The sequence below is a fragment of the Cucurbita pepo genome, chromosome 15 (genome assembly GCF_057944985.1).
Source record: "Cucurbita pepo subsp. pepo isolate OVF chromosome 15, ASM5794498v1, whole genome shotgun sequence".
Lineage (NCBI taxonomy): Eukaryota > Viridiplantae > Streptophyta > Magnoliopsida > Cucurbitales > Cucurbitaceae > Cucurbita > Cucurbita pepo.
In genome coordinates this window covers 7448762-7460913 of record NC_141812.1, presented here as the reverse complement: position 1 = coordinate 7460913, position 12152 = coordinate 7448762, and the positions used below count along the sequence as shown (strand labels likewise).

The following is a 12152-nucleotide window of genomic DNA, read 5'->3' as shown; positions in this document are numbered from 1 at the left end:
GGGGTAGAGGACACGGAACAGGAACTTACAGGGGTAGAGGACACGGAACAGGAACTTACAGGGGTAGAGGACACGGAACAGGAACTTACAGGGGTAGAGGACACGGAACAGGAACTTACAGGGGTAGAGGACACGGAACAGGAACTTACAGGGTAGAGGACACGGAACAGGAACTTACAGGGTAGAGGACACGGAAGAGGAAGATCAACTTTCAACAAAGCAACTGTTGAATGTTATAGGTGTCATGAGTTAGGTCTTTTTCAATATGATTGTCCAAAGATGAATAAGGAATTGAATTATGCAGAGCTGGAAGAAGAGGATGAAGTGTTGTTAATCTCATATGGAAAGAGGATGAAGTGTTGTTAATCTCATATGGAAAGACATGAAGCAGAAAAGAGTGATGCTTGGTTCTTAGATTCTGGTTGCTCAAACCATATGTGTGCAAGTGAAGGTATGTTTTCAAGAACCATATGTGTGCAAGTGAAGGTATGTTTTCAAGCTTAGACAAGACATTTTCCCACATTGTCAAACTTGGAAATAATACAAGTATGAAAGTTATGCGAAAGGGTGTAGATTCCGATGAAGTCTATGAGAAAAAGGGAAGTGAGGAGATGGTGTACAAACTCCAAAAGGCTCTCTATGGACTAAAACAAGCACCTAGAACCTAATTTAGTCGAATAGAATCCTACTTCATCAAGGAAAGATTCAAAAGCATCCTACTTCATCAAGGAAAGATTCAAAAGCAGTTCTAGTGAGCAAACACTTTTCATCGAGAGGAATGGAGGTAAAATTCTTATTGTAAGCATTTATGTTGATGACTGACTTAGGTCAGATGAGAGTTTTTCTTGGAATAGAAGTAATACAAAGATTAGATGATATTTTTATATGTCAAAGAAAGTATGTTGCTGAAGTTTTAAATCGATTTGGCATAGAGAATTACAATTCTATTTATAATCCCATTGTTCAAGGACAGAAAATTGGCAAAGATGAAAATGGTGCAAAAGTTTACAATTCTATTTGTAATCCCATTGTTCAAGGACAGAAAATTGGCAAAGATGAAAATAGTGCAAAAGTAGATGTAACTTTGTATAAACAAATAGTGGGAAGTCTGATGTATCTCATAGCTACTCGTCTTGATCTCATGTTTGTTGTAAGTTTGATTAGTCGTTTTATGATTTACTGATAGTGACTATGCCGGAGACATGGAAGATAGCAAGAGTACTTCAGACTATGTGTTTATGATGAGTGGAGGAGCAGTAGCTTAGTTTTCTCGTAAGCAGCCTATAGTCACCTTATCAACCACAAAAGTTGAGTTTGTTGCTGCCAGTGCCTGTGCATGTCAAGTTGTTTGGATGATGATGATACTCAAAGAGATTGGTCACTCTCAAATAGAAGGAACAAAGCTAATGTGTGATAATACTTCAACTATTAAGCTGTTCAAAAAATCCAGTTCTACGTGGACGTTCTGAACACATAAAAGTAAGATTTCACTTTCCTAGAGATATTAGAAAAGAAGGAACTATTCATTTATTATTTTGTGGTACCCGAAATCAGGCTGGCTGATTTGTTAACAAAGCCTCTAAATTTAAAAGCATTCCTGAGGTTGGGTGAAAACTTGGTGTGCAGAGTTTTTAACTAATTCAGAGTTTTTAACTAATTCTTGACAAAGAAGAATAGTTCAAGGGAGGGGTTGTTAGAAGAATTTGATCATGTAAAAACAGTTAGAGTATTTTGAGAGATATAGTTTTAATATTTTTAAGATTTGTTTATCAGATTTGCTCAAAAAACAAAGTTCAGTATTCAATAAGATCATAACTTCGAATTTCTGGCTTACTTATGTCAAAACCTAACACATATTTGTACATGTGGGCCGAGTGTAGAGCATTAAATACATATCTAATGACTTGGGACGGGAAAGCTGCTTAAGAGAATATAATTTTAAATGATAGGTCTCATTCATGTTGCATGTGTTTGCATCTCAAACACCAATAGTAGGGTCACTTTGAGTATTTCTTAAAATACTCAAGTCTCGTGCTACTCTTATATTTCAAGTAAATGGTCACTTAATGAGTATTTCTTAAAATACTCAAGTCTCGTGCTACTCTTATATTTCAAGTAAAGGCAAGACACCCTTATACGGTTGATGACAGCGTTACATCAAAGACCAAAACACGTAGGATAGTTGCATTTTATTTTTGTAGATTCTAGGTTAGTATAGGGCATTGTTTTAATTCTTTTTATTTATTTTATTTTATCGGGTAGATTCTTTTTATTTGTTTTAATTGTTTTTATTGATTTTATTTTATTTTATTTTAAGATTTTGATGCAAACATATAAGTCTATGACATCGTCTTATGAAATTGATGAAATTTTAACCAAATGTGAATGGAAATTGACCTATCAAAATAGCCTCGAAACCATAACATTACTTATTGTGAGCTTGAATGTGTGCAACACCCGACAAACAATGTATTCGCACGAGGTTTATGGAAAAACTCTTTTCTTTAAACAACGTTTACTTTAGATTTAAAATTTGGAAGGAAATTCTGTTTTCGGCAGTAGAAATGTGGGATGGAGGGAGGTTACCTTAAACTTTTTTAAAAAAAAGTTCAAAAGTACCCTTCCGGTTATTGTACATGGAAGCCGTTACCAATATGTTTAAAAATACTCATGAATTTTAAAAAGTAATTATTTAATTTTTTAAAAGAAATTTCATATGGTTAGTATATCACCAAACAGTTTATATGCACCACAAATCATATTCCTGTTCGATTTTCTCTCTGATTAAATTTTTAAAAATTTAGGAATATGAAACAAAGGGCTTACGGGTATTATTGAAACTTTTATAAGTTTCAAAAGCATTTTTTTAAAACAAATTATAAAAATTTATTTTAATGGCGGAAGTCCATAGTATTGAGTGTTTACTTATGGGCTTCCCATTTTTAAATAGCATTTATTAAAAAAAAGTTTTCACACCGTTACAGAGTGTTTTGTTCCTCTCTCCAACCGATGTGAGATTTCACGGTCCACTCCAATCTCACAATCCACCTCCTTTAGGGTCCAACGTTCTCACTGACACTTGTTCTGTTTTCCTATCGAGTGGAAGCCCAAAATAAAAAACCTAAATAAGACAATATTTGAAAGTGGTGAACTTCATTTATGGAAAGAAGGAATGAAAGGTAGGGGTGTACATGATCTGGGTCGGGTTGGGTTGAGGGACTTTTGTTGAACTAACCCAAAAGTTTAGGTTGGGTAGATTGGTAACCAACCCAACCTGAAAATTTTCACAACCCAACCCAACCCGAAAATTTTTGGGTTGGGTTCAAGTTGTTCCAAACTGAGAAGAGACAAGAAGTGGAGAAAAAACTATGGCCGACCAAAGAAGTCCGACAAGAAACACAAAGCGAAGAAGTCCGACAAGAAACACAGAACATAAAAGTCCGACAGAAATGGAACGGAAAGTCAAGTGGAGAGACAGTCAGTACGACGTCGAGTGGAGAAATAGGAGCAGAGAAGAGAATCTGACGAAGAAATAAAGAGGTAACCAGGGAGCTAGATCAACGTTTGAGATGAAGACGTCAACCGAGAAGATGAACACCGTGAGAAGAGAACAATGAGATAGATGAAGAGAGAGAAAGAGAAAAACAATTACAATAATTAATTAGTTTGAACATTGAATATTGCATATGTGCCACATGGCAAAGTCAGACCAGATGGGCGGGTGCATAGACTTAGGACCTTTTGTATGATTTTCGAATTGAGTTGGGTTGTCCCAATAATTTAAAATTTAAACTCGAACCCAACTCGAATCGGATTCCAAAAAATGAACCCGTCCATTTTCAATGTACAACAGTAATAAAAAATGGATGTACACCCCCTCATAAAAGGGTGGAAGAAAATATAATGAAAAGGCCATCTCTGAGCTACACAGAGGATGCACAGAGTATTGGGCACAATATTGAAAAGGCTGTAAAAAATAAACGGTGATCGATAGCTTTTCCCAACTTTAAACCCTTTATTATTATTACTATATCCTGAAGATTCCTCTGCCTCATTGCTTAGTGGTGTTGGAGTTTACCCCTCAAAAAGCTGCATTTTCCAAACCTTCATTTACCCATTAATTAAAGCTTTCATTAAAAAATCATAAAATTAATTTAACTCTAGATTAGCGTTAGCGACCATACCATAATCATGTTAAGTAGTACCACACATTCAACTCTGACCCGACTATAAAAAAGCCATTAAAAAATAATGAGTGTGAAAAAGCAAAGTAGAATAGACATGATATCACATGATGGAACAAGCATGGGGATTGTCGTCACTGAAAAGGGAGGCAATGGCGTGGTCGGAGGAGACAGCGCGGGAGTAAAGTGAAGGGGTCTGGAAGAAAGTGTGAAGGGAAGTGGGCGATGCATGATGATTAGAGGCAGTAGGGTTGGTGGTGGCGCTGTAAGCGTCGTAGTAATGTGTGGCTATGTATGAAGGGTACTTGTAAAATGAGGCGTAGTGTGAAGAGTATCCTGGGAATGGCCATGCCTCTGCTGCTTTTCCTGCTCTCTTTATTGCCTTCACCACTTTTCTCTCTTCCAATCCGTACCCTCTTACTGTTATTTTCTGCATCTCTATTTCCACTTCCACTTCTTCCACTCCTACATTCATCCAAATTCATACTAATTTTTTTATTACAACCGTTAACATAGACCCACTACTACCGGATATTGTCTTCCTTGGACTTTCCCTTAAAATTGTTAAAACACGTCTACTACGAAAAAGTTTTCATCGGTTGGACTTTGTCTCAAGGTTTTTAAAACGTACCTGGTTGGGAAAGGTTTTCACACCCTTAAAAGGGTGTTTTGTTCTCCTCTCCAACTTACGTGGTATCTCACGGTACCCAACCAAAATAGGGTCGCTCGGTTCCCTATACTCTTATAAAGGGTGTTTCGTTCTTCTTTGCAACCGATCTGAGATTTCACCATGCCCTATAGGGCCACTTTGTTTTAGGCTCCTTTTATGGATACTATTATTTAAAAATTTGAAAATTAAAAATAAATTTTGTAAAATTATGGGTATGAATTCAAATGTTTTTTTTTCAAATTGATAAACTAACCTTTTTAATTGAAACCCTCTTAGAAACATTTCTTACAAAATTAGAAAGGGTTATAAAATCAAACGGTGAAATCCCGCGTCAATTGAAAAGGAGAACGAAATACTCTTATAAGGTTGTGAAAACTTCTCTCTAGCAGACGCGCTATAAAAACTTTGAGGGTAAACCCGTAAGAAAAGTTCAAAAAGGACAATATCTGCTAACGGTGGACTTGTATCGTTACAGAAATGCTTCTCAAAGTTGATAACTAAACGAAAATGATATAATAATGGTACCTTTGAGTTTGAAGAGTGCTTTCCTCAATTTTGAAGCGCAACCTTCGCAGTCGAGATTTGGAACTCTAACCTCGATCATCTGAAACGCACCGAAATGCATGAGATAATAGAGATATTATGGTGAGTTGTTGTTTGAGAGAGAAAGAGAGAGAGAGAGAGAGACTTACAGACATTGTTGTGGAAGAGTTGTTAATTAGAAGAGTTGGTTGCATGCATAAAGCTAAGGGAAAGAGAAGGAACAGAGTGAGTGTGGGAGAAAGAGGGAGACAATGTGTAGAGTTTATAGATAGTGTGTGTGTGAGCTAACTGTTATCCTCTCATCATCACTACCAAACATGTTTCCTTTTGGTCTCTTTTTTATGTTTTTTTCTCCCTCCCTTTTCATCCATGTGATTTGCTTTCAAAATGCTCTGTAATGGGCTCCGATTACAACATTTTTTAGATCCTACGTTGTGTTAGATGAACACGACTCTCCACAATAGTATCATATTGTCCATTTTAAGCATAAACTCTCGTGGCAAAAGGCCTCAAACCAATGGAGAAAGTATTCTTTATTTATAAAACCATGATCATTCCCTAAATTAGCTTAGGTGTGGGACTTTCATCATCAAACCTAATGAACTTAAATCTTGTTAGATGAAAGTCCCTCGTCAGCTAATTTAAAGTAATCAAGTAATTTTATCTTCATTGGTATGAGACCTTTTGGGAAAGCCGAAAGCAAAGCTATGAGAGCGTATACTCAAAGTAGACAATATCATACTATTGTAGAGAGTCGTGTCATGAACTAAAAAAAAAAAAAAACGAGAAGAGACGAGAGGAGCGTTGGATTTTGAAAAGGAAGGGTGGGCACGCGTGGGATAGGCGCTGTCCACCAAGGCGGTGCGGTGGAAACATATCCCACGCTTTTCGTGGATATTAGGAATAATTTCCCTCACAAACCCCCACCACATTACACACACACCCATCATAATCAACTTCAAAACCACACACCTAATTAAATTACCATTTTTTAAAAAAAAAATAATTAAATTTAAATACATATTTTAAATATGTTTACTTAAAATGTTGTTCAAATTTGAATAAAATAATATTTTTTTATTAAAAAATACAAATATGTTTCAAAAATTTAAGTGATAGAGACTATTTGACATTTGTAACTGAGGTTAATGTTGGACTGTTGGACTGTGACTTAATTGTAGTTATTAATGTAACATATATGGTACACAAATATTTTTATACTTAACAATTTAACCCAATCTTAAAAAGAGAAGATTGAACTAGATTGAATTGTGAACTCTATTTGAATTGTTCGAGATACCAATCCAATCCATCTAAAATTTGGCGTGGGTTCCAAAGACCTATTAAAAAAAAATATTAAAGATAGATATTTAAAAGTGGTAAGATTAAAAATAAAATAAACTTTGAAGAAGAATGATATTAAAATTAAAAAGAAAAGGAAAAGAAAAAAGTGTAGTTTAGGGTGTGATAATGATGGGTGGTCCATTAGCCTCCGAGTTTTAGGGTGCAGAATGGGCATTTTTAAATCACAAAAACCCTAATTCCATCCATTTTTAATCTCACTTATTAATTACCTTTAATCAATTTTAGGAGTGGAGTTTGATTCAGGTGACCATATCATATATTTATTATGAATATATATAATATATAATAGTGAATCCCACAAACGCTCTTCAGTAGTCATTATTAAAATCCAATTAACGTTGTTAACCCACAATTTTTTATTTTTATTTGTTAAGAATCATATTACGATATATTTTACGAATGAGAAACTCTAATACAATGTTAAGAATGAGAAACAGAAGTGGAATTGAAAGTCTGAGAAATATAAGTAAGATCGAAAGTCTCAATCAGTTCTAAACTTCAATTTTCATTAATATTCACCACGTTTAAATAGAATACAAACTAAATCTAAAAAATATTTTACGAAGATAAGATAAAATATATACAGAAAATCTAAGGCTATATAAAATATATTCCAATATTATTATTATTTTGTGATAGGTGTACTTTGCTTCTTGAAAAAGTTTCTAGCTCCCAAAATTTTCAATTTTGAGTATCTAATTCAATATAAAAAAAAAAAAAAAAATTGAGATTGAATATAGTATAATTCTGTTGATAAAAAATTCAAAATTAAAAAATTGTCGAAATTAAAATCAATAATATCAACTTGAAAAATTTAGTGACTCCTACTTAAACCAACCAGGTAAGCAGTTTTACTGTTGGATGCATATGGGTTCGGTTGGATGACTTGTATGTTGTATGAATGACGTCTACTCTATTGTCTTGTATGTGTTATATTTTTATGATGTTATGTTATGATTATGCTATGTTGGGAAATTATGTTATAATATGAATGTTATATGATGCTTGAACCGTTATGCTACATATACTTATGTTAGCATGTTCACACTATGTCTATGAGACATTGATAAGCCATTTATGTTAACCATGAAAGATATGTCTAGTATACATATGCATATGTCATAGGAACATTATGTCATGAAAAAAAATGGAGGTATGTTTTGCATCATAAGTATAGGAACATTCCTATGCATGGATGTGAACGCTACTAGATGTATAGAATGGAGTTATGTCTCATAGGAACATTACTATGCATGGATGTGATTTAGTAAGATACTGTACCGTGATTGTGGAGATATAATTTCATGAAAAGAGATTAGTAAACTATTTAACACTAGTATGAACATGAAAATAATTTTTGCTGAGCAATGATAGGTGTTTGAACCAGATGTCTCGAAATATAGAAAATGTTGCAGTGCTCTATGAACATAGAGATGAAAAAAGATGTACCTACATATTACTAATAAATTGTTTTAAATGAAAATGATCAAAGAGGCTTGATAGATAGTAATGTCCTATAAGCTACTATAGATATTGAGAATGGTTGTAACGCCCTATTTAGTGATTCACTACCTGCATGCCTTAAATACATATGCCGAAATTCATAATAAATAAACCACATATTAACTACTAAATAAATATAAAATCATGCAAACCACGGTCCTATCTTGATTTTCATGACCTTTCTAGCGTTCACCGTCATTCGTGCATGAGAGCTTTACCTTTACCTAAAAATATAATGGTAGCACGTTGCTTGAGTATTTTAAGAAATACTTAGTAAGTCACCCCACGGTTGAGGATGGTAATGCAATCACACACATAACATGAAATAACATAACATCGTATGTCAATACAAAAAGTGATTTCCGGCGAGATTTGAATTAATTTTTTTTTCTAAACCATTACTTATATGAATCCAACTACTCATTAAATGCATATATAATCTAATGGAAAGCTTAAGCCCTTCCGATCGATCACCCGAGAAAGAAGCCCTCGATGAACCGCCTATAGTTTAATATATCCTCTCAATCAAAAAACAGATGTAGGACTAATCTGAGGAAGAATCGTAATTCCTGCACCTTGCGTGGCGTCTCCCAGTCCACCACGGCTTGCACGCACCTTCTCTTGATCCAACCAACTCCGTCGCCAATCCAATGCCCAAGGAACTAGACCTTATGCAAAGCACTTCACATAGAACGGATTTTCCCTGATGATCTGGAACACTGCTCTCTCCATGTGAAAAAGGTGCTCCGCGTCTTCTTCCAATGAGAGTATACACCAAAATCTCATCAGAAAATAATGGAGCAATGTCAAGTGATTTGAAGACTTCTTTTGTCATTGGTAGTTGAACTACCATTTAAGACTAATTACATTAGGTTTAGATTATTTTTTTGACCTATTTAAATTCATGTAATATAAGTTTGAAATCATTGTTGAATACAGAAACTTTGTGTTCTCTTGAAACCCTTTGGTTGATGTTTCTTTTTGAAACCTTGCTTTATGTTTAAACTAAAATTGGTTCATTGGATTAGTCTTAATCAAGCTAATTCTGTAGTGAGTCGTCTTGGGATCTAAGAGTGACTATCATAGATTCCAAATTTGATCTAATAGTTATTCATTTGAGTATGGGCTGTGTGTAGAGTATATGTTACACGTCCAAATTACCCGTTAGGATAGTACCATAGGAAAATAGATTGAAAGAATAGTTCCCGTCATTGCATTCGCATGTTCTTGCATTTAACCACCAATAGTGGGGTCGCTTGCTGAGTATTTCTTTAAATACTCAAGTCATGTGCTACTGCATTTGTCATGTTAAGGCAAGGCTATTACTACATTTTTTCAGGTTAAGGCAAGGCATTCATGTACGACTGTTCTAACTAGCTCTTGGTTGGAATCATATATCAATACAAAGAGCGATTTCCGGCGAGGTTTGAATTAAAAAAAAAAAAAAAAAAAAAAAAAAAAAAAATTGTCAAAGGAAAATTTTGTCACTACGAAGTACGTTACTATAAAATCGAAGTGTTAGTACGAAAACAATATTAAAAAAAAATAGTTATTTGGGCTTACAAAATGGAAAACTTTTGTGATGACTATATCAAAGGAGTTATTCCCAACTAGATGACATACATATGACAACCATCCTATACTTCTACACTATTATGTTTTATTAGTATAGTGTGATTTGTTTTCTTTGCTTGGAATATGAAGACTGCTCTATACTAGTATGACCGACCTCGAGTAAGTTAGTGATGGACTTTTTAAGTATACCATAATGTTCTAAGGATCTTACCTTCGTTAAGGTTTCATGTTGCTTACTCAAAATTTGTAACGGCCCTAAATTTCTACTTACTCATAGTCATTATTAACATCTCAGGTTCCTAATATGCAGAACATAACTCTTAAAGAAAATATCATAGCAAAAATGTTGAAAACATTATAAATAACTTCATATTTGGAAAACATCGCCATGGTCTTACGTTTTTCATACAAAATACTAAGTATTTAAGATTTTCTAACATTAGTATCAACACGAGAGGTTGATTTTAATAAAGAGTCCGAGCCATGAACTTGCTTCGAATTCTCAAGACCATGGAAATGAATTAGTAGAGTTAATGCAGACCGAGCAACAAACACATGAGTTACTAAGTCCACACCTTAACATTTTCTAGCGAGCATATTAGCTATGATTGTTACGAGGGAAGAATCGGTCCATACAGCGATATATTGGATATCAAGAAGTTATTAAGGTAGTGATGAATAACACATATTCTTATAGAAACAAAAGTTCCCTCAAGTATACTAGTCAAGAAGGACAATGTTACAAAACTTTTCTCCAAGTTTGACATGGTCGTTCGGAGTTTCTCTAATATCTTTTGACTCACTAATACTCTACCGAGTTTTTCATGAACCAAATCTTTGAAGAGGTTAGTGTGTGTATCTTAATCATATTGGGCTAAAAGGAATAACAAAATAAATCCTAAGTTAGTTTGACAATCGGTCTTATATAGTGAGCTTTATAAGTTAATAAGTATTTGAGAATGACAAACACTTGATAGATGATATAAACCAAGCTACAATGTTGTTGAAACCTTTAAGCATTCCAGAAATCCAAATGATTCATACAAGTATAACTTAGAAAAAGTCTAGAGTGGCAAATTATTTCATTGCTGATGTTCAAGTGCTCTATTCTCGAGCTTTCGGTATTCGAATTGTTCCAAATTTTCTTTGGTAAATCCATTTTTAGTCTATTTTAGAAACAAAAAATAATTTGAGGAATACCCATCATGAAGGATTTAATTTAAAGAAAAAACAAAGGGTAGTTGGATTTTTGCCTAGCGTGGTCGATTCAATTGAACCATATGCGTCATTACCGGAGGAAAAAGACGAACAACTCATGAACTCGACTTCCACACCTTGATACAATGAATTTTGGTCATCTACTTCTTCATGAAACTTGAGGTTAAGGAAGAGGTAGAGACAAAATTCTTACCTTTTCGTGGACGGTAGCATGATTTATAGGCCTAAAAAATTTGTCGAAAAATTGTTTCTTTGTCGGAGTATGTAACAACCCATAGGCCTACCGCTAGCAGATATTGTCCTCTTTGAACTTTCTCTTTCGGGCTTCCCCTCAAAGCTTTAAAACGCGTCTACTAGGGGAAGATTTCTACACCCTTACAAAGGGTGTTTTGTTCTCTTCTCCAACCAATGTAAGACATCACATAGTCAAATTCAGAAGTTTTCTATTTGGTTCGAGTGATTCAAACCTTATCAAGCCCTCATCATTCATGAAATCTCTTCCTCTTCTTCCTCTTCCTCTTAATAATTTATTTTGGAAGGACGAATTTACGTGAATCCTCTCAATTTCTCGAACTAAGTTCTTGGGTTTATACCAAATTCAAAACAAATGGATCCAATATGAACTTCCTTTGCTTACCCTCGATCCAAACCTCTTTAGCTTTCATGGTCATCATCGAAATTTATCCTTGACATCCTAGAAAATGAATGGAACTAGTTCGGAGGGATGAAATTTCTTGTGGACTCAGGATTGGATTTTAAATCATTCTTATCGCCACAACCATAGTTGGTGGACAAATAAGTTTGAGCCAAATATGTTATGTTATATCTAAAAATAATGTAAACTAGCTCGTGTTTCCCTAAATTCAAGTACGTGTTTCAACTCCATTTTATTTAAGAAAAAAAAAAAACTAAAATTAATTAGTGTAAATTAATAAAAATATCTCTTAGAACTAGTTTTCGATGAAGACCGTTAATATTTTTTTTTCGAATGCTTCAACTTTTAAAAGTATTTCAAAAACACATTTTAATATTTAAAAAATATCATTGAGTTTTCAAAAATTTCATTAATATCCTCAAAACTTTTAAAAACTTAA

The 12152-nt window shown here is 34.1% G+C and overlaps 1 protein-coding gene across 2 annotated transcripts; it reads right to left on the bottom strand.

The window, feature by feature from the left end:
- Window positions 1-4141: 4141 nt before the first annotated feature.
- LOC111811533 (Heavy metal transport/detoxification superfamily protein) lies at window positions 4142-5719 on the bottom strand. Of its 2 annotated transcripts, none has more exons than XM_023698426.2 (3): window positions 5551-5719; window positions 5380-5458; window positions 4142-4649 (listed from the first exon to the last, which is right to left on the bottom strand). In XM_023698426.2, exons 2-3 carry the CDS (start codon window positions 5456-5458, stop codon window positions 4288-4290), a joined length of 441 nt encoding a protein of 146 aa, XP_023554194.2. In that variant the 5' UTR covers window positions 5551-5719; the 3' UTR covers window positions 4142-4287. The 2 variants fall into 2 exon arrangements, with proteins under 2 accessions (XP_023554194.2, XP_023554193.2); XM_023698425.2 differs by having other exon boundaries at window positions 5547-5717.
- Window positions 5720-12152: the final 6433 nt, after the last annotated feature.

What these genes read in the sequence shown, in the direction of transcription:
- LOC111811533 (XM_023698425.2), bottom strand. Translation starts at nt 5,591, where the DNA reads ATGCAACCAACTCTTCTAATTAACAACTCTTCCACAACAATGTCT. An exon ending in ACTCTTCCACAACAATGTCT is followed by an intron (nt 5,459 to 5,546) that starts GTAAGTCTCTCT and finishes GGTGCGTTTCAG; the next exon opens with ATGATCGAGGTTAGAGTTCC. An exon ending in AGCACTCTTCAAACTCAAAG is followed by an intron (nt 4,650 to 5,379) that starts GTACCATTATTA and finishes GGATGAATGTAG; the next exon opens with GAGTGGAAGAAGTGGAAGTG.